The sequence below is a fragment of the Volvox carteri genome (genome assembly GCF_000143455.1).
Source record: "Volvox carteri f. nagariensis unplaced genomic scaffold VOLCAscaffold_61, whole genome shotgun sequence".
Lineage (NCBI taxonomy): Eukaryota > Viridiplantae > Chlorophyta > Chlorophyceae > Chlamydomonadales > Volvocaceae > Volvox > Volvox carteri.
In genome coordinates this window covers 672,926-694,653 of record NW_003307604.1, presented here as the reverse complement: position 1 = coordinate 694,653, position 21,728 = coordinate 672,926, and the positions used below count along the sequence as shown (strand labels likewise).

The window sequence follows — 21,728 nt, the reverse complement described above, 5'->3', positions numbered from 1 at the left end:
CTCCCCCAGCTTGCTGCCAAACACGCCCGTCAGTCCGCCGTACTGGGGGGTGTCGTCAAAGTCGTCCACGTCGTCCGGGGGCACGAACCCACCCGCCTCTCCCCCCCCCTCCACCACAAACACGTGTAGGGCTACGGACCGCCCAGCGAGTCTGAGTACGGCAGTAGCAGCAGGGAGGTTGATGGCGGGGTGGGCAGTAGCAGGTAGGTCGGTGGGGAAAGGCCAGCAGGGGTACGACACCGGCACTAACCACGTGCAGCAGCAGCATTACGGCTACAGCACCCCTAGCCGCGAGCCCCCCCCCAAATCACCCCACTCACGTCACAGGGTTGATGTCTTCAAACCTCGCCAGGATGGGGGGCTCGCGCATTTGCTGAGGTGGTATGGGCGGCAGTTGGTCGTACACGTAACCGATAGCCTGGGGGGGTTCGGGGTGGGTGCGGTGTTTTTGTCTGTCTGTCTGTCTGTCTGCCTGTCTGTCTGTGTGTGTGTGTAACAGGGGAGCACAGTGATGGATTGGAAATTAAGGAGGGCAGGGGCCGGCATCACCTCGCCTGAAGCGCTATCGGTTATGCGGGCTACCGCGCGAAACTGATTGTTTCCGACAGCTTAGATCTTCATGAACAGAGGACAATATCGTACGAAGGCTCCTTATTGCACGACGGTATGATCGTACGCGGAGGGCTACACCCCCTCCCTTCCCTAGCTTCCCCTTTCCCCCCCCTCTCCCGCTCCCCCCCCCTTCCGCGCACTTCCCCCCCCTTTCCCCCTTCCCCACCTCGGTCTTGAAAGTGTGTTTCGGCAAGAACCACTCCCCCGTGGCCGGGTGGCGGAAGGGCCGCAGCTCCTGGACGAATAACGAGCTGTCGAACTCCACCTGGGGGCGGGAGGGGGGGGAACAAGGAGGGGGGGGACCAGCACCACCAGCAGCCGCAGCCGCACCAGCGGCAGCAGAGAAGGAGGGGTGAAAAGGAGGGTATGGGGAGGAAGGGGAGGGAACATGACAACTGGCATGATGAAGGGAGAACCACTCCAGGTGCTCAGGTGTCTTGCCCCCGCCGCAGCACCGCAACCAAACACACTCCTGCCGTACCACTCCTCCCCCACCCCAGCCGGAGAGAGTGCCCACCTCCCACCCACCCACCCACCCACCCAGGGCGCGTTCTCTCCATCCCCCGCATTGGTCATGTCCTTCCGCAGGTAGGTGTCGTACAGCCGGTCCACGTTGCAGTGGTGTAGAAAGAATATCGGATGGAAGGCCGCGAAGCTCACACTCGACATGGGCCAGCCGCACAGCACGTGGAGGGAGTTGTGCGGGGTCTCCACACTGTGGGTGTTGTCCAGGTGGGTGGAGGCAGCCCGGGGGTGCTCCCACTGGGACAGGGCGGAGCGGACCTGGTCTTCAACCTGTGCGGGTGGGAGGGGGGGTCCGGCGTGTGTGTGTGTGTGGGGGGGGGGTTGTTGTTTGGGGGCCCGACCATGTGGTGGTAATGGTGAAATGGTGGGAGAGATTCGGGCGCCCAAGACCTCCCCCTCGTCCGCCACCTCCGTATTCCGCTCCATGCCACATACTGCGGCCACCTCCTTCTCCCTAACCCCTCTAACCTTGCACACCGGGCCCCTCCGCCCCAATCCGCTGTGGGGAACCCCCACCCGCCACCCGCCACCCCGCTCCCCGGCCCCCACCTTCATGTTCTTCAATCCGGTAGCCAACTGTTTGTCGTTGGGAACTATCCGGTAGCCGTTGTCGGGGCCCAGCTGGCTGCGAATGGGGCCGCGGGGGGGGATGGCGGGGGGTGAGGGGTGAGGGGGCAGGAAGCGGGCGGGGGTGAGAGGGTTTGGCACATGGTGAATCCGTATACACAAACACACACACGCACACACACACATGCGTGGCGGATGAGATGCCGGGGCTGGCGGCAGTGTTTTTAAAACTTTTTCACCGTGGTAATTTTTTAGTGACCAAGTGGTTACTCTGGGGGTTTTCCTTGGTAACCACCTTACATTTTTCCCAGCGAGTATGCTGAACAGGACTCCTGTTACAGGAGCCCACTAGAACCACCTTGCATCCGAAGATCCAACTACTTCACAGCGCTCATCCACTTCTTTGAACAGCCAAGACGACGCATATATGTTGATTGTTTATCAACATGGGTATTTGTAAAGAAAGATTTGGCGTTCACAACGGGTTTCTGTGGCCCCCAATTTCCTGGGTACCACCTGGTTGATGGCAGGCGACTCGAAACATTTCCTAGTGACCGATCACCTTCTGGAAGGGAAATATTTCTCAGTAACCACTTGGTCACCACCTAGTAACCACTTTTAAAAACACTGGTGGTGGCGGGGTCAGTGGATCTATGAGGGGGGCGAGCGGGGGGAGATGGTAATGAAGGGGGGCAGGAGGGTTGACTGCCAAGTACACGTACACACATACACACACGCACAGTTCCGGACCCACCCCCTTCCCCGGCCCCCAGCCCCCCTTACCTGCCCTCCGCCTCCGGGGGAATGAGATCCGGTCTCAGGACTGAGAAGCGCTTCCGTACGATGGCGGGGAACAGCTCCCCGTTGACCTCCCCCCGATCCCAGCCCCAGTACGGCAGGGCGATACGGCCGTCACCGCCAAGAGCTCGGTCGGCAGCCTGAAGCCACGACAGCACAAGAGCGGTAACAACAGCAGTAGCAGTAACAACAGCAGTAGCAGTATGAGTAACAACAGCAATTCTTAGTAGCAGTAATAGCAATACTCACTACCTGCCCCCCTACCCCCTACCCCCTATCCCCCCCCACACATACATACATACACACACACCTGGAGGGTGCGCTCGAAGTCCACCAGGTACGCACGGTGCCAGCCGGGAAAGGTCTCCCGGCCATGAACACAGTACGACAGGTCCCAGCCGTGATACCCTGAGTGACAGACATGGCCGACGGGGACCAGCGGGCGAGGGAATGCGGGTTCAGGGGTACAAGGGGGTTTGACACACCGCCGTACAAGTCACCATTAGCCGCCATATTACCCAAATGGTATTATTCATGTTGCGTCAGATGTGACTATGCATTGGCAGTTGGGACGCACAAGGACGTGATGCCGCGGTTGGCCGTTGCCGTCGGCTGTTACGCCGTCCTTAGTTCCGTTGCAGTACGGGTTAGCGGTAAGGGTATCGTTCTGTTGAAATCCCCCGAGCCAGTTCAGGGCGGAAGATCATGACACACAGACAGACACAGACAGACACACAGACGCATACAGACACGCGCGTGCATGTGTCACAGGACGTTCCCCATACGGTGCGACGTCGCCTTGCCCCCTGCGTGGCGACTACGATTGGTATACCGCAATGAAAACCGCCCAGCCGTAAAAACTGCTTTCCATTGAAAGCTTTACAGGGCTGCTGTTGAGATACCGCTACGTAACGTCCTCACTGGCCAGCCGGAAGAACTCTGACGGCGACCGCTCCTCCGAGTAGCCACCGATGTTATTTTTTTCGGATGCTGCCCATCCTGGCTCCATCATCTTTTCAATGGCATTGCACACACGTTCCTGCTCATCTTGTGGCAGATCGCGAATATCTCGCCGGGTCACGACCTCTGACGTGTCGACGGCAGGCACCGCACCAAGCGGTCTGGGTTTAGGTAGTTTGGCCGCTCTGGAGCGATCATTTAGGCGATTAAATACAGTTGGCATCTGTCAACCAAAGGCTCAAGGCTGCCAGCGTGGAGATAGGGTCAACGTCCTGCACCAAGAACCAGCGTGAGGATGGATTACTGGCGCGACCTGCAACCACTGTTTCATCGGTAGAGGAAATAATTTTCACTGTACACCAGGAGCGGCGGTAATACTTTAGCGCACCTCAAATCCGCGTCGGCGTTTTGGTGGACACGTGGGAGAGTCGGCTGTCTATCTGTAGTTTCAGATTTTACCAGCTCCAGACGGAAGAAGAGTCCTCAGAATTTGCCGCTCATTTTCTCTATTGCTGTCGTGCCTCTGTTCCTGTCAGTTGGCAGTTCGTGATATGTGCCGTAATATTTGCTGCAAGGGCGGACTTTGTTGCAAGTTGGCAGTCGAGGTGTCCACGCCTCAGTACCGAGCGCACCCTGGAAAGAGAAATGCATACATGCTTTCTCGTATGACTTCCGTGGATTGCCTAGCTGTGGCCCTGTGATTACGGCGATACTGTAATTACGACACTGACAGTGCCGCGGCACGGCCGTGTGTCGGTCGCCCAAGCTCGCGTAAACATAGGGTGTGTCCATGATGCAACAGGAGAGCAGGAATGATTGTGTTTCACCTAAGTTTTACTTGCCATGATTTGGTACCCAGGTTACATGATTGTTTGCGTAAAAGTCACAAAAAGCGTCTCGTGTTAAAGACAACGCATTCATTTTCAAAACAATCAAACTCAAGTTCTCAAGCCATCTGGAAGCACATCGCACCTCACAGCGCCCTGGACCAGGGGCCCACTTTTTCCGCGACTGCGCCCGCCGGACCGTCCTGCGGCCCTTCCACCCAGCCTTCTGACTTTTGGATCGAAGCGGACGCATGGAAGGAAGCGATACATGTAAGTCTGTATGCTGACCTCTTACCTCAACCTCTATCAAGTCAAACCCTGATGTCACGACATCTCGTATTCTTTCCTGAAAAGGAACTGCCTCGCTCTTGCAACCATTTTCTCATCACAGCACAAAGGTCACTTATTCAGTCACTTTCATCCTTGGGATCTTTTTCCGCATGTGCTGGATCCAGCTGGGATGGCTGCAAGACACGGAAGCACCTCAGGAGCCCTCGCTGTACTGCCGATTTCCGCCATCCTTCCTTTGCACTGCCCCAGGCCGCTGGCTGTGTGGATCCAGTATCAGCGGCCGCACTTGGTCGCAGTCTGGAGGGTCTCTACACGCTGCTTCCGGATCTGCGGCCCCACTGGCAACAGCACCTCGCAATTCACCAGGTATCACTGCTCCACTTAAAAGGGGTTGAGGACGCACACGGTGGGCTGAAGGGGTCCCTCCCTAACTACACCGGCTCATCTCCCCTCACCAACGGCCTTGTAAACACCTCTTTCACACACACCACCGCCACCCGGCAGAGGCTGGTCCGCATTGAGGCGCTGATCTGCGGCCAGGACCCTCAGCAGCTGGAGGGGGGGGAGAAGGAGGAGGGCCCCTCACAGCCCCCCGGGGCCACCTCTGAGTCCTCCTCCTCCCCCGCAGCCCCTGTGAACGTACAGCTGGACGCAGGGGCCGCAGCTGCTGATAGCAGTGCGGGCGGTAGGCCCCAGCAGGCCCAGGGCGAGGCGGGGTCCCAGACGTGTGTGCTTGCCGGCGCCCAGGTGGCCTTCAGCGAGCTGCAGCAGATGAGGCCCTTCCTGACCAGCTACGGCACCCGAGGTGGGCTCCGAACACGGGGACCTGGGGCCACCAAGGGGTGAGGGGGTAGGGAGAGAGCTCCGGGACCTCTCCGTACAAAGCCAGGTCGTCCGTCCCCCTAGTACCACGAACGTGCACACAGGATGATACATACATACATACATACACATGTGTATACGTACATGCATACACTGTACACGGCGCCCGACCCCCCTCTCACCGCCACCACTCCGGCCCCTGCGGGCCCATTGCGCTACACCCGCCTGTCCGCCCGTGTCCACCCGTGTCCTGCCGCCCTTTCCTGCCCTCCGCCTTCCCTCCTTCCCACAGCCATCAGTTTGTACCACTCCCGCAGCATGTGGGCCCTATCCGAGGCTCTGATGCGGGCGCCCACCAACTTCCGGGGCCCCCTGGGCAGCCCCCTGCTGCCCGCCAGGGACCTACTGCACACCGTGGTTCCGGAGCTGAGGGTGCTCCGGAGGAACCACTACCAGCACATGTGCCAGCTGCTGCAGGTACGGCACCAGACCACGGCTCCACCCCTCCGAGTCCTTTTCCCCACCTCAGCTGGTGAGGTCTCGCCAGCCCGCATCACCTCGTTCGAATGCGCGTCCTTAAGCTTCCCGTCCGAAGAGAACCCAATGATTCATTCCCCCGGCGTATCACTCCATACTCTGCCCTCTCCCTTTCCCCATGACCCCGGGGGCGCCTCGGGGCCTACACACACACCCCTGGGCCCCCTCAAGGCTCAGGTGCATTTGTCCCAGAAGTTGCCCGAGGTGGCCCGGCTGTTGGTGGCGCTGCGGGAGCAGCGACCCGAACAAGTGAGGGGAAGGAAGGGGTGAAGGGGGGGGAGGGCTCTAACCGGGTATAACACAAACCATGTCCGCTCATGGTGCGCGACGCAATGACGGGAACCAGATCGGCCTCCGCATGCGGTTACAGCTGTAGCTGTGGTTGTAGGTGAGGGAAGCGCTTGGGGCGGGTAGCTGCTGTATTTCCGTGCAATGGCCTTTGCCATGTTCGTTCACCCCTGCTGGGTTACATGTTCCGATACGGTGTCCTAGGTAAACCCTAAAACCCTAACCTGGTGTACTTAGCAAGCAGGTAGACGTCACCAACCGTTACCACGACTACAGACAAGAGCTCCTCCTGGACTAGTCGTCTGCCAACATAAACACACACATGCGTGCTATTCCCTTCTGTCCTACTCACCCCTCCTCATACGGGATGGCGTTGTGTATGTGTGTATGTGTATATGTATGTATGTGTTTCTTCAGGGAGTGGATGTGGGTCGCCAGGTGGCCACCCACTTGTTGCTGCTGCACGGGGCCCTTCAGGAGGGACCGGAGGGGGGCCCCGCCATGGACAGACTGAGCCTCATGCTGGAGCTGGATGCGCAGAAGGCGTGGCGCAGAGCATCAGCGGCCGCATCAGCCAACAACAGCAGTGGTGCACCGTGAATAAGGACCGGGATGCGCATTCCGCATTCCACATGACCACCGTGGGAGGAAGGACCTCAGGGGGCAATGCGGGGGCCGCGGTGCGGTGCTGTACTGCAATGACCAGAGTGCACCCCCCTGCCCCAGGGACCTCCATTCGGAAGTCATTCTGTCCCCAAGCGGTGGAGCGTTCTCAGGGGTCCGCACACCCATGCTGTGGGCTTTTTCTATGTCTTAGCTCCATGAAAGGAGTCGATGATGATGATGATGATGACGAGTATAAGGACGAATCAAGACAAGCGCAGATCGTTCAGCGAAACCAGTGGTTAGAGCTCGTGATCGTCAGTGTTGTACAGGCAGTGCAGTCCGGAAGCGTCTCCTGCGGTGGATGCCCGCAGACAACCGCAGCCCATTTCCATCTGTCCCATATCGACTACCACATGTCCGGACTAGACCCAAAATGTCCGTTTCCACTTCTACAGCTGTAGCCAGGATGCACCCCCGTGCACCTCATCTCATCTTCGCAGTTTTGATAAATGCAAAGTTTCCAAGTACTGGCTGAGGCAGCACCGCCATACACACCACAATCAATGCACCTAGACGTAAACCGTCAACGCAGCTGTGCGAACAAGTCACCGTACAGACACGCAACAGCCGTACAAATTGCTCATTAGGACTGACAAGTCTCCGGACCCACACGGGGGCTCTAATAATCCGCAACAACCCACGCAGCAGAGCGGCGGCTCTACGACGCCCCCCCAGCAGCACCAGCGGGCGCAGTAGCAGCAGCAATATCCTCCAGTAATCTCCCGCACTTTGTGTGACGAGAGCAGTTCTTTGTCTTCACGTGGTCATCGGAACGAGTCCACAGTGATCCGCCAGCGGCCTTTGCGCAGCCGCCTCAGCAACACATCCCGACCCTGGGGTGTGCTCAGCCTGCGCGTCAATTAGGTGCGGTGCAGGTGTATTCCGACCGACGAGTCAGGTCCAGAGTCGGATTGGGTTGGGCTGGGCTGGATAGTGTTCCTCTCCAGCAGTTGAGAAGCTGCACATTTCCCTCTTCCTTCCCGCCTGAATAACATCTGGCAAGCGATGATAGAACACAGCTCGGAGGGCCCTTTCCCCCCCGGGGGGCATCTGTGTGGATCCGCCTAGCCTCGCCGCGTGTCTCAGGACGGCAGCTCCAGGAGGTCAGGACGGGCACCGGGAGCCAGGAGACCCAACAGGGTGGGAGAGACACGAGAGTGAACCCGGACAGAACCACAGGACGGGGGTCACAACGAAGGTGGTCGTGCGCTGCCAGCCCGGTAGCCCTCTCAACGCCGCGGCCCCCTGCCACTAGGGGCTCCTCCAGCCCGTCCGCGCCCCGGGCGGCCACCTCACCTCTTCTCCAGGCCGTGCTTGTTCACCCGCTTCCTCCTGCTGGGCTGGTACGTGTTGCCCCGACTGCATTGCAACGGAGCACTCCCCCCGTCCGGTTGGTGAGGGAGTGCAGGTAGGGGTGAGGGCGGGGTTACGTTGCAGGAGCCCTCCTCCAGGTCCCCGGTGGGCAGGTGCTGCGGCACTGTAGCTTCTGAGGTGCGGTATGTTCGTTGGGGAAGAGGAGGCAGATAGATAAGGAAGACACGTGGTGGGAGGGAAAATGGGAGGGGAGAGCGCGGGGTAAAGGCAGTGCAGTTCAGGGGCTAGGGGCCCCGCGGTGCGACTGTCCTGGAGGGCAGGAGTGGAAGCTGCAACCGCGGCGAGAAAACCGCACGTGGCATCCCGTCATGCACACGTCCAACAAACCCAATATCAAAATGAGAACGCATCGTCAAGCTCCTGGCTGCCCTACAGGCAAGTCCCAGCATCCCGATGCCTCGCACCTGGAAACCGCTGCGCCTCCTGTATCGCAGTGGCCTCGGGGGCTTGCACCGGTGCTGGCAGTGGCAGTGGCCAAGGGATAAGATGTTGTGCAGATAGTGGCAGCTGGTTGTGGGATCGCTGCGTGCTGGATAACACTTGTGGCACGCTAAACGAGACGACGCGCGAGTCCCAAAAGCAAATGCTTGGCTCCAGCGCCTGCCTCTGGGCGCGGCCTCCTTCCAAGTGGCATGCCGTCAGCTGGCCTCGGTGCGCAAGACTGCTGCTTGCTGGCTGCGAGGTAGCCGACGTCGAGACTGCATCATCCTTTAACAGCGGAGCAGGTCCCTCGCTATATTGATTCACCACTTCGCTCACGCGTCCCATATATCCTGAGTTCGCTAATGCTAGCCATGATCGCGGAGAGAGTCGGGTCCCAAGCAAAGTGAACAACGACATCACACTTGGATTTCGCGGAAGCGCTCAGCGATAATCGGCGATGAGCTATGTCAATGGCTTGGCTTGCACCATGCAAATCTTTCTGTAACTGACCTTCTGCCAAGTTTACAGTTAGCGGACTCCGCCGTACAAATATTTTCAGACATCCCGATTCCCGAATTCCCTACAATAGCTTAGGCGACTTTCTTGCATTCTTTATTCATGACAAGAATTTGCTACTCGATTTCTCAAGATTAAGCTTAACTTTGCACAATAGGGAAATCGTGAAGCCCACGGGTGGTTGCCATCGCTTACATATGCGTGCGCTCCTGGCAGCAAAGACTTCTGTCGGGACCTTGAGGTCTGCGGCCAATCATATTCATGGTCTGACACATAATCCAGCCCTGGTCCCGATCACCGTCTCCACCACCAGGCCCTCCATCTGCACATGTGCACAACCACCGCAACGTCTAGCAGCCGCAGCACCTAACACCCTCCCAGCCACCCATACCATCCTCGTACACCCAGCCCTAACCTGCGGAGCCCGCCGCAACACTTCCACCTCCGGCCCTGCACGACATCCTCCCAATCCTCCCAGTGCCGCCATGCAGACCCAGGTGCTGGCGTAGCCAACAACCCACTGCGGACATTACATGTATTCATATGTCCCTGCACGACGTGTCCCCCATAACGTGTTTCCTAAGATGCCCGTTCCCTCCCCTTTCCTCCACGTCTCAGGTTCCAGACTTGTCTCCCTCCTCCGTCCCGCAGGCGAGCGGTTCCGAGTCGGTGGGTGCCCCCTCCGCGGCCCCCTCCGCGGCCCCCTGTCCCGGGCCCCCGGTGCGGATCGCTGTGGCCCAGATGACCGCCGGCGGGGACCAGGCCGCCAACCTGAACACATGTGCACGATTGGCGAAGGTGGGGTGAGAGGGAGGAGAGGGAGGGGAGGGAGGGGAGGGAGGAGAGGGAGGAGAGGGAGGAGAGGGAGGAGAGGGAGGAGAGGGAGGAGAGGGAGGAGAAGGAGGAGAGGGAGGAGAGGGAGGAGAAGGAGGAGAGGGAGGAGAGGGAGGAGAGGGAGGAGAGGGAGAAGAGGGAGGAGAGGGAGGAGAGGGAGGGAAAGGGAGAAGAGGGAGGGAAAGGGAGAAGAGGGAGGAGAGGGAGTGAGTGAAGCTGACCTACTTACCTTGAGAGTTGGGGCTCATAGGGATCAGGTGCCCAATTACGGAGACGCGGGTGCTCAGGTCGGGTCAGGTCAGGAGGGGTCTACACTGATCTCACTCCTGACATGTGCTGTATGTATGTATGTATGTATGTATGTATGTTTGTGTGTTAAGTAAATCTTTCGCAGCCCTCACTCACTCATTCGCAACCCAGGAGGCGGTGGAGGCGGGCTGCCGCATGCTGTTCCTTCCCGAGTGCTTCTCCTTCATCGGGGAGAACCAGGGGGAGGTGAGCTGACAGCCGTGTCAGGTTACCGTTACTTAACCGTTACTTAACCGTTACCATACTGTTGTCCACCACTCCATCCACCGTTACTCCTCCCCTCCTCCCCCTCCTCCCCCTCCTCCTCCTCTTACCGCACACAACCTCCCCCGAACCCTTCCCCCCATTCCCCCCCTCCACCACCGCCACGTAACCCCCCAACCTGACCAGTCGGTGGCGGCAGCTCAACCACTGACTGGTCCTCTGATGACTGCGTACCGGGAGCTTGCCAGGTGGGTGGCTGGTAGGGGGGGGGGGCTAGGGGGTAGGGCTGTACAGCGTGTGTGGGTCAGGCTGGGCCCGTAGGGGGTGTTCGTGTTTCCAAAAGCCAAACACCGCCTGTCTGGTAGCACCAGTGTCTGTCTGTAGTGAAATCTGCTGCCGGAGGGAGAGGTTCTCAGATGGGGTAATAATCAGGATGATAAAGGTTATTAAGGTCTCAGTGGGTCTATCCGCCGCTGCGACGCATCAGACATCACTTCGTACTGTTAGTACGGCTACGGCGCCTCTATCCCCTTTTCGCTCTTTCCCGTACTCCCTCCACAGTCTCCTTGCTAGCCCCCCCCCCCACACACACTCCTTCCCCCGTCCTCCCCCCGTCCTCCTCTTCCCCCGCCCCGCCCCGGCGGCCCCCCCCACATACACACACGCCCCGTGCAGGTCCCTGGGGTTGTGGATGTCCCTAGGGGGTTTTCAGGAGGAGGGGCCCGACCCGCGACATATGTAGGTGGGGCGGGGGGGTGTACGGCTCCTGCGAGGTGCGGTAGAGGGGGGTAGGTGGGGGGCCCTACCTGGGGGGGTATACTCGCCTGCCCGGCCCCACCTGCCCCCCTCCTCATGTCACCTGTTATGTGACTTCCGTGTGTGTGTGTGTGTGTGTGTGTGTGTGTGTGTGCGGCTCTTGCAGTGCTGCCTGTCCCCCTCTTTCCCCTCTTTTCTGTCACCATCCCCCTTCCCCGCCGCCTCAATCGTACTGCGGTGCCATGCTTGATTCAGTTCGTCTAGATTGTTGCGACGACTAATTCCGTTGACCGGTTGGTTGTTTGGTTGCCGTTACGTGACAGTTACAATACTCACGTTGTGGTTGACTCCAACGGCGACCTGGCGGCTCGGTACCGCAAGGTAGTTCGTACTGCCGGGGAACTGGAGGGGGGTGTTGAGGGTTGGGTTGGGTGGGGTTGGGTGGGGTTGGGTGGGGAGCGCTTGGAAAGGGGAGGGAGGAGAGAAACGGAAGGAAAGCTAGGCAGTGGCGCTGTGTATGTGGCCTATACGGCCCGCACCGGGCCCCATTCTGCTTCCCCCTACCCCTCCCTACCTGGAGGTGCCTACCTACCTAGGAGCCGGTCAGGCCAAGTGCTCGTCCCAGTCCCAGTCCCAGTCCCAGTCCCAGTCCCAGTCCCAGTCCCAGTCCCAGTCCCAGTCCCAGTCCTGGGGCACATGCAGTTTATTGCTCAGGACCTCCACCGTACATGTTCATTACGCTGCACCCCGCCGCTCCCCACCCACAACAAATCCTACCCCCCGCCACTACCACCACCACTCCCACCACCACCACCACCCTCCGCGGGACGGGGTATGCGGGTGGGCGGTGGGGGTGGGGCCCTCAGATCCACTTGTTCGATGTGGACGTACCCAACGGCCCGGTGCTGATGGAGAGTCGGAGTACCGCGCCCGGGAGCGAGGTGAGAGGGGAGGAGGGGAGAGGAGGGCAAATGCGGGAGAAGGTGCTGCTGGTGCTGCTGGTGGTGCTACAAGGGTGTATGGCGCCCGTCTAGATACAGCGCCTTTGCCCCCCCCGGTTGCCCATAGGCCCTGCCGCTCTTTTCTCTCCCTCCCTCTTCCTCTTCCCTCCGCCCTTTCAGGCAGTGGTTGTGGACACCCCCGCGGGCAGGCTGGGACTGACTACCTGCTACGACCTGCGCTTCCCGGAGCTGTTCGCACATCTGACCTGGGAGCGGGGCGCGCAGGTGCGGGGGAGGGGGGGAAGGACCCGGGGAAGGGGAGAGGTGTGTGCGTGTGTGTGCGTGTGTGTGTGTGTGTGTGTTTGCGTTTGCTTCCCATACCTATTTGTTAGGACTCCGTAACGTTTGCATGCACTGAGGCACGCCTCTCTTCACGCCTCCTCCTGTTGTTGTTGTGATCATTCTTCGCGCTCCTTCCGTGTTTGCAACAGTTGCGGTCCATATCCCCTTTCCATGGCGACCCAGCTGACCCCGCCCGTCCCCCCCCCCTCGGACCGCGGCCGCAGATCCTGGCGGTGCCCTCCGCCTTCACGGTGGTGACCGGAGCGGCCCACTGGGAGGTGCTGCTGCGGGCCCGAGCCATCGAGTGCCAGTCGTACGTGGTGGCAGCCGCTCAGGCGGGCCGACACAACGCCCGGAGGGAGAGCTACGGCCACGCGCTGGTCGTGGACCCGTGGGGGACCGTGGTGGCGAGGCTGAGTGACCCCCGGGTCACTGGCATTGCGGTGGCGGATGTGGACTTGGGTCACCTGGGTCGTGTCCGGGAGAAGATGCCTTGTCAGCTACACAGGGAGAAGGGGCGGACTGCGTACATAATGTGATAATGTCGGAAAGGGAGCAGCAGCAGCGGCGGCAGCAGCGGCAGCAACCCCGCCGGCGCCGCGCCGCCATGGGGGGCCGCCTAGTTGGGCACGGGGGAGGGGATGCTGTTGAGAGCCTGCGGGAGGGTGGTTGAGGGTGACGGTGACGTGGTGCTGACTTCATTGATGATGAAAGGGGGCGATGGGCCCTATGTATCCTACGACCCGTGTATTTCGCAGGAGCAGTAATGGAGATGCCTGCAGGGAGGGAGGGGAGCACAGGGAGGTGCAGGCTTCCAGTCGCAACGGGGATTCATCCGGGCGAGCTACTGCAGCACCGACATGCGAGGGGAAGGATGTGCGAATACGTACGTGTATTATATATAATACTTAGGGTTTGGCAGTACTGGTAACGCGCGACCATTGCCCCCGGGAGATCCCGGGATCATTACCCGTTAGGGGTCTAAAATCCTTCCGATGGTGGAAGATATTGCGCCCCTAGTTGATAGACGGTGGTGACCTGGGATAAAGTTAACCAGCGAGCCGACCATGAATGGAGTTGGGCCGCTGTCGACCCGGCAGATTCCGTTGGATGCTGGTGGTGGGTGCGGAACCTGAGCGATCCACTGAGAATTTGACTAGGGTGACTGGATGAGGGTGCCCCGAAATACTGGGGAAGGCAGGGTTTCGCAGGGTAGCTGCCACGGGTGAAGATATGCCCCCCTGTTTCACACATTATATATACGTGTAAACGTGTGAGGACCTGTTGGGTTTTGTGGGGGTTAGGGTAGTCAGTTTTACTCGTAATTGTTTTTAGCAGGTAACTGGTAACTAACTTCAGTAAGGTCAGTTATGGCGGAGAGAGGTGCTCCTAGGGGGCTGTCCAGGCTGAGGCCGCCTGAGGCTGTCCAGCAGCCGCCCCCAGGTCCATTGCGGGAGGCGCAAATCTGTTTAGGATGTATGTACGGCAGGGACCCAGCAGCGGTTCTCGTAGTGTTCTAATCACCCCACCTCCCGCTTGCCGGTGGTTGGTTGGGGTTATGACAGCTTTTCTGAAGTCTGCTTACGTGTCCTGGGTGCGGTGCACTCTTAGTGCGGTTACGGTGTGGATTTGGTGAACCGCACCACGTTTTGAGACCTTCCTACACTTAAAAAATGTCTTTGTGACTCATGTTTTGATACATCCCAGCTCTGGCGGCGGCTGTGCTTTCCACACGGCAAGGCCACGCGCTTCCCGGGCGGCTGTTGGGTCGTCCCTTGTGGAGCCGAGAACTGGAGGTTGGGGAGCTGGACGCTGGGGGCGACTGGGAGCTGGGGCTACTGAGGTGCTGCCGCCACCACCATCGGGTGAAAATACGATGTGAACACCAAAATGTTTACCAAAATGAGGTGACATCACCATCAACATCACATCATCATCGTCATCAGCCGTAGAGACGCACCAAACAGCTGACTGCCTTTCAAACTGCCCTCACTCATCGTCTTTACTACAAGACAGAACGGAATAGAACAGTTTCCGTCCCACACAACTCCCCCGTACTGTACGGGTAGCTGCCGGTCCGAGAGTTGGCGGGCACCACGGGCTTGGGGAGGAAGCTCGGCACACGGGGACCACAGCGGGCCCCTCCAGGCGACCACGGGGGTACGGCATCGTCCATAAGCCCCATGAGGCTTATAAGTGAACCGTGTTCAACGCGTTGAGCCTCCCCCTTGCAGCCCCGGTCCCATCAATCCGCATCACCCACATCACCATCATCACGACCAAACCACGTTCCAACAGCACCCGCACCAGCAGCAGCACCCGCACCAGCAGTCGCAGCAACAACGACAACGATGGCCAGCAGCTCCGCAACCCCCACAACACAAACCCGTCCGGATGAGACACCAAGAGTGCCCCCCACAGTCACCACTCAGCTGCGGCCCGCTGCCGCTGCTCCATACAACAACAACAAGACGAACCCAGACGAAACCTCCTTGCCCGGCGCCGCGTCCGCCTCCCGCATCCCCCCCCCATGCAGGTGGCCGACACCCGCCAACCAGAGCCCTTCCACGCAACGGCTTCGGAGTGGACGGAAACGCAGGCACCCCCAGACCGCCCCACATCAGTGAGGGCGGCCTTCCCCCTCGCTCTCTCTCACACACACAAACAATAACACATCATTTCAATGTACCGCTGCCCGCATATGCCTGTCCGCCAGCTGCACATCCAATCATTCATTCACAGCCGTTCACTCGATCCACATCGATGAAACGATCGGGTGATCAAAGCTCCGAGTCAGCCCACGTTCCTGTCACCCCCATCCACCTGCGCCTTCCTCGCCACCACTCCCTCCCAGCAGCTTCCTCTTCCTCCTTCCCCTCTCCCCCTCCCCCTCACACACACTCACTCCAACTGCATCATGTACTCGGACAGCTGCTCCAGGGAAGCCAGGCTGTCCAGCTCACCGCGAGCCAGGGCCGGTGGCACAACCTCCAGTGCACCGCTGCCGTCACCGGCCCTCCGCCAGCCGCGACCCAGCGCCGCGGCCACCGCGTCCTCCGCGCTGCACCCGCACAGCTCAGCCAGCCGGTCAGGGGTGATGTGAGAGTAGGCCGCCGCCACCAGATCCAGCTGCCGAGCCCGCAACCGCTCCGCCAGCGCCTCCACGAGGACCCTGCAGTGGCCGGCCCAGGGGTGGCCGCGGAGGGCCCGCCACACGCCCTTGCCGCTGCCCTGCCAGGCGTATTGGAGGAGCTGCCAGGCAGCCTTGACCTGGGGACAGGGGGATGGGGGGATGGGCGCGGGGTGGGGGTTTTCCGGAGGGGTAGGAAGGCCTAGGTTGTGGGGTTTGGGGTGGAGTTGGAAAGGGGTGTATACAGGGTGGGCGGGAATTTGGATTGGTTATGCGTCGAGACTTCTGTCCATAGGGCCCGTTGCGTGCAGCTTGCTTCGTTCTTAGTCTACAATATCGTGACCGCCGCCGTACCTGGGGCTCAGCCTTGACAGCCTCGGGTAGCCGTTTGTACAACATCCGTGCGTCAGGCAAGCTCCCATTGTATATATGGCCTAGTAAATGCAAAGCCGCGGGCCAGCCTTCTTCCAGTGCAGAGGCTGAGGGCGAGCATAGTTCGGCCTCATCGAGCAAGCCAACCACAGCCGAGAAGTCGCCAGCCTGTAATGCTGTTCCCACGCGCTCCATTACAGCAGCCGCCATTGCCAAGTTAAGCTCGACGCTGTCGTCCTTGCGGTTTGTGTTCCGTCACACGATCTGCCTGCCCGGGTAGCGGCCCTACCTCAACCGAAACACTACTGTTTAAAGATAATTGGTAAAGCTGTTTTAGGAAGGAATTAATGAAGGTCAGAATCCCTGACCAAGAACGGTTAATCAAGGCACTGCTAACTGTGTACTTTGCTTGCAAGAATCTACAACAGCAAGACTATTACCATGACAAATAATGACGAGGAAATTTGGGGGAAAATGCTTAGCAAAACAGTTTTTTGGAAGGATTGTACGGTGTTGCGCAAGTGACCCATGGTGACGTGATCGTATAAGTTCGTCAACAGCAATTATATCATTGCCGTGATATCATCTATTCGGGAGCGCTCGTTTTGTGATCAGTGGTCTTGGCACAGAGGACACCTGCTGCTAGTGCTTTCCTTTGCTACAAAACCGCACGCGACCTACCAGCTTCGGCTGTGTGACAATGAACACCATGATTTCCAAGACGATAGTTACTGCCTCGCCATCAGGAAAGCGATGCAGCTTAGCCCCTAGCAGCGCATCTCCAGCCGTGCGCTGCATCATGCCGCAAGCCACTTGCCGAGGAGGGGCAGCCAGCAGCAGCGCTCCCTCAACCAATGTCAGCTTTATCAACCATGCAGATCGGACCCGGAGGCACAAGCAGCGCGGGCCCCTTTTGAACAGGCTACAACGAGGATCCCTTTCGCTGATGACTCGCGCTCTCTTCTCGACGAACGGCGCGTCCGGATCCAAGGCAACGGCGCCCCAGCCGCCGTACAATGTCGTCATTACCGGGTCAACTAAAGGCACGTCATGTCGTGTGGGATGTTATTTCCATATAAAGTCACACGCCGCAGGTCACAGGCGGATTTCGGCTCTATTTCCCGCTGCCCCAGGGGGAAGGGTCGTACTGAGGGGTTTTCGTTTTCGTTCCCCTCCACAGCCAGCCTGGGCCCCGTGGGGGTCTTTGGCTTACATTGGCCCGTCCCCTTCTCCCGCCCCCTTGGTTATGTCTCTGTGCTGAGCGATTGAAAGCAGCTGCCGCCGTCCTCCCGTTACTGAACTCTGTTTGATGTCCCCTGTGCCCCCCCCCCGCCCGCCCGTTGCCGACCCCTCCACCCATCCCCGGCTGTGCGGGCCCCGCCACACCCCGTCCGGCCTCGGCCCCGGACACCCCTGGGTGCCGTACCAGGTATTGGGCGGGCCCTCGCTGAGGAGTTCCTGCGGGCGGGGGACCGCGTGGTCGTCTGCTCGCGATCAGGTTTGTATGTGTATGTGTGTGTGTGTGGGGGGGGGGGTGAGGTGGCTGGGGAGGGGATCGACAGGGTTTCGCCGGCCTTTTGCTCTCCGGGCTCTTTCCCCCCCTCTTTGCTTGGTCCGGCCACCCCCCGTCGCTACCCCCTCCCCACTCTTTCCGCTGGGAGCGCTCTCTTTCGCCGCCTACTCGTGCTCGTCCTCGCATCTTTTTTTTGGCCTCATTATGCCACTGCACCTGCACCTGCTACTGCGGCAAGTGCATTCGTGCAGAGGAGCGCGTGGATGCGGCTGTGGCTGAGCTGGGCGCCAAGTACGGCATTGACAAGGTCAAGGTACGATACCATCAGGGAGCACACGCACTGGTTGTATGGGGGGATAGGTAGGGGGGGCAGGAGCGGGAAGTGAGGGAGGGCAGGTGTGTATGTGCACGTGGGTGACGTGCACGCGGGACCCTTCTCAGTCTGTATGTGGCCGATTTCAAATAGGCAGACAGACGGAAAGACAGACGGACAGATCACATGCTGTGACCGGCTTTTGGGACTTTAAGATGCCCACGTACCACTCACCCTTTCCTCACTTTCCCCTCACTTTCCCCACCCCCCCCCCGCCGCCAGGGTGTGGCTGTGGATGTGGCCCGCCCCGGCCAGGCCCGTGTGCTGGCGGACTACGCGTTCCAGCAGCTGGGGGGCCGAGTGGACCTGTGGATTAACAACGCAGGCACCAACGGCTACCGGTACGGCCCCATGGCGGATAGTACGGACGAGGAGCTGCAGCAGATTGTGGGGACCAATGTGCTGGGTGTGATGCTGTGTTGCAAGGAGGTGGGTGCGTGGGGAGGGGAGGGGAGGGGAGGGGATAGGGGATAGGGTTTTGCACGGGGGCCCGTGTGTGCGTGTTCGTGTGGGAGGGGTATTGGTTACGGGAGGTGGGCAGCTGCGTTATCTTATCTTGGGGGGTTCCTATGTGGCGGCGGGTTGAGGGCGCTGCTTACCGGATGGGTGGTTCACCCGAAGGGGGAGAGAGGGGTACATGGACACAAACCAGGACGCCGACCCCAACAACAACAACAACAGCAACAACAGCAACAACGAGGCAGGAGGGACTTCTGGGGCGAGTCATCTAGTACACAACAGCAGCGCCCTAACGTGACCTGACCACCGCCGCCGCCGCTTTGCGTCTCCCTCCCTCCCTCCCGCACCCCGTCCATGAAGGCTATTCGTGTGATGAAGGGTCAGAACAGCCACGGTCACATCTTCAACATGGACGGTGCGGGCGCCGACGGCAACGCCACTCCGCGGTTCGCGGCGTACGGCGCCACCAAACGCAGTTTGGCCCAGCTGGGTCGCTCCCTCGGCGCCGAACTGGGGATACTTGTGAGTGAAGGGGGGAGGTGTGAGTGAAGGGGGGTGTACAGCAATGTGGGTAAACGGGGAGTGTGGAGGGAGCCGAGCTAGGGTCCCTAGGTTGGGAGGAAGTCTCCGAGGGGCTTCTTGACCTCCTCCGCCCGCCCCCTCCTGCTCCGGCCCCCGCGTCGCCCCCTGTGGCCCCCTCCCCTCAAAACACAAGGACACGCTCCCGTGTGTGTTTTTCCTTGTTAGGGTATTCGCCACGTGGCCGTACACAACCTGTCCCCGGGTATGGTGACCACGGAGCTCCTGATGACAGGTGCCAACACACCCACCGCCAAGTTCTTTATCAACTGCCTAGGTGAGTGGGGGGATGGGGGGTGGGTACGAGGGGGGTTCGCGAGGTGTGTGTGTAGGTGTGTGTTTCAGCCGTGTGCGTCTCTTGGAGGGTCTCTGGTTCCCACGACCAGCAGGAGGAGGATGAGGACCAGGAACAGGGGGAGGGGAGGGGGGAAGACCTGCGCAGAGGTGTATTTTTGTCTGCACACTGCAGGACGGTACGGCACGTCTCGTATCGCCTGCTGATTACGGAATGTTGCTGCTGCTGCTGCAGCTCCCCCTCCCCATTATTCCCTTTGTTTGCCTGTATGTCTGTCCATCTGTCTGTTCTCTGTATGCCCCCCTACACCCCCCTCGTCCCACTTCACTTGCAGCCGAGCCCGCTGCTGACGTGGCGGCCTACCTGGTGCCCCGCATACGTGCCGTACCGCAGTCCTCCGTCAACCCCCTGACGGGCTCCCTGTCCGCCACCTACATCCGCTACCTGACCCAATCCAAGGCGCTTCAGCAAATAGCGGCGGTGAGAGGGGGAGGGCGGTGGGAGAGGGGGAGGGCGGTGGGAGAGGGGGAGGGCGGTGGGAGAGGGGGAGGGCGGTGGGAGAGGGGGAGGGCGGTGGGAGAGTCCTCCGCACGTTACAACTGAAAAGACGCAGCGCGGTGTAGTGGCAAACACCAACACCTTCTCCGTGCTCTGTACATAATGGCCTGAATGGCTGCTAGTTAAGTTAAAAGAGATCGCGGATCGACCCGTGGGCCATCCGGGGGCCGGTCTACGTACCCCAGGAGCCCCAGGACAGTCTGGCCAACACCTTCGCCACGTTTCCGTACAATTGCCCTAAGAACCCTAGCCCTAGCCCCCCTCCGGAAATAGGTCTGGCCGCATCCCCAGTGAGTGAGTGAGGTCGTTCCGCCACCACCACCACGTCTGCAGCTGTTAACAGCTATTTCATCTTAACTGAAACTGCTGTATCAAGTTGTTTTCCTTCGCCCCGGAACACACATACATACATACATACGGCCTCCCCCACTTTTCACCACTACACACCACATTCGAGGCCTTTCCCCAAATCTCCTGGTGCCTGTCCGTACTTGTCCGTACTTGTCCGTACTTGCAGCGCTTGCTGACGGGCGCTCGCAAGGGCCGCTACGTGCCGGAGGACGCGTGAGAGCGACGTTATGATCGAGCCGGAGGGATGAAGGGTGAAGCCGGAGGCGGCGGAGGGCTAGGTGGCACAGGAGGAGCCCGGGCTCGTGGCTGATGATGGAGCAGTGGGGCCATGCGTACATACTTACGTACATGCATACCACACCTACATGCATGCAATCATGCCTGGGTTGTGGCATAGTGGGTCCAGGGTTGGTCAACCTGTTGCCATCTTGTTACATCGCTTGTGATTTGTCAGTACGAGAAATGTGGGATCGTTAAACTGGGGGGGGATGCTAGCAGGCTTAGGAGCGGATGGGGCGGATCACCACCTGGTGGCGGATCTTTGGGGGGGTTGGGAGCTTTTAACTATTCCATCGAGAAAATTAACTGGTGGAAATCAAGCGGACTGGTCACGTGTCCTCGGTTAAGTCTCTGTACGGTCGTGGAGGCTGTTGTCGTACAGCACGCGGGAGTACGGAGCGGTGAAGTGAGTTCCCCCGCACGGTGAAGGACTCGTTCCTGTGCGCATGGTACGACATCCTAAGGTCCTATAACTTGCTATGCTTGTCTTTGCTTGCGAGGTAGGCAGCAGCCGCCGCCTCCACAAGGGGGTGTGAGAGGGGGAGGGTGTGTGTTGTGGTCGGGGCGCTGTAGGGAAGAGGCGCGGGATGGCACTTGGGCGCCGTGTGTCGACACCTTGGTGTGTCGCGAACCGCTGCAGCAGCACCTTGCGCATATCAGCCTTCTCGACCTTTCCATTTTTGCGGAGGTTCTGCTCATCTCACGCGAGGCCTCCGCGAGGTAGTCGTAGGGGCCAAAAGGGCGCTCTGATGGAAGGGGTTCAGTTTATACACGACAGCGCCCTCGTTGTTAAAGACCGTGTCCACCGTGCACAACTTGACCGGGAACCATAGGAAGCAAGGAGAGGGAGCAGGCACAGTTGAGTGCCGTGGGTTGAGTTGAGAGCCATGAGGCGGGTTCCGCAATCGACGGACGCTGCCAGACCATGCTTTCCACTAAGCCTCCTTGTTCATTCCCGAACCGGCCAAGCCGGACAGGTCAAAGAGCTCGGCCTTCGCCTGAAGCTGAATATATAGACCCGTCGGAACGTTGCCTTCTTCCATAACGACGTGGTTTTCAGGTTTGAGAAGTTACATTCCTAACGTTCATCTTTGCTGAGAGTTGAAGAGACAAGAGGTCCTCAGCGCCCAGGTGGCCAAGTCAGCGCAAGACACACGGCGCGAGGGTCTTGACTTGGTGGTGAATTTGAGTTCACCACCAAGTGAACTTGGTGGTGAAGTTTGCTAA

At 59.7% G+C, this 21,728-nt stretch overlaps 4 protein-coding genes across 4 annotated transcripts in view; 2 read left to right on the top strand and 2 right to left on the bottom strand.

Moving 5' to 3' along the window:
* VOLCADRAFT_121539 (uncharacterized protein) overlaps positions 1–3,514 on the bottom strand; it is a gene marked incomplete at its 5' end in the record, with an annotated part of 9,244 nt that extends 5,730 nt beyond the window's left edge. The window contains 8 exons of the mRNA XM_002956446.1: positions 115–151; positions 321–418; positions 779–877; positions 1,153–1,407; positions 1,687–1,762; positions 2,488–2,642; positions 2,813–2,910; positions 3,424–3,514. Of these exons, the coding sequence (XP_002956492.1) occupies positions 115–151; positions 321–418; positions 779–877; positions 1,153–1,407; positions 1,687–1,762; positions 2,488–2,642; positions 2,813–2,910; positions 3,424–3,514 (909 nt within the window). The remainder of the gene's footprint in view (positions 1–114; positions 152–320; positions 419–778; positions 878–1,152; positions 1,408–1,686; positions 1,763–2,487; positions 2,643–2,812; positions 2,911–3,423) is intronic.
* A 6,235-nt stretch (positions 3,515–9,749) lies between these two features.
* VOLCADRAFT_66991 (uncharacterized protein) lies at positions 9,750–13,131 on the top strand (the record flags this gene model as incomplete). Its single annotated transcript, XM_002956496.1, has 8 exons — positions 9,750–10,004; positions 10,461–10,535; positions 10,740–10,801; positions 11,229–11,291; positions 11,633–11,690; positions 12,176–12,250; positions 12,431–12,535; positions 12,817–13,131. The coding sequence occupies 8 exons, from the start codon at positions 9,750–9,752 to the stop codon at positions 13,129–13,131; spliced, it is 1,008 nt and encodes a 335-aa protein (XP_002956542.1).
* A 2,362-nt stretch (positions 13,132–15,493) lies between these two features.
* On the bottom strand, positions 15,494–16,304 carry VOLCADRAFT_121537 (uncharacterized protein; the record flags this gene model as incomplete). Its single annotated transcript, XM_002956445.1, has 3 exons — positions 15,494–15,653; positions 15,738–15,862; positions 16,077–16,304. The coding sequence occupies 3 exons, from the start codon at positions 16,302–16,304 to the stop codon at positions 15,494–15,496; spliced, it is 513 nt and encodes a 170-aa protein (XP_002956491.1).
* A 736-nt stretch (positions 16,305–17,040) lies between these two features.
* VOLCADRAFT_67034 (uncharacterized protein) lies at positions 17,041–20,439 on the top strand (the record flags this gene model as incomplete). Its single annotated transcript, XM_002956495.1, has 8 exons — positions 17,041–17,146; positions 17,524–17,592; positions 17,859–17,920; positions 18,203–18,409; positions 18,800–18,961; positions 19,187–19,295; positions 19,648–19,793; positions 20,389–20,439. The coding sequence occupies 8 exons, from the start codon at positions 17,041–17,043 to the stop codon at positions 20,437–20,439; spliced, it is 912 nt and encodes a 303-aa protein (XP_002956541.1).
* Between the last annotated feature and the right edge of the window lie 1,289 nt (positions 20,440–21,728).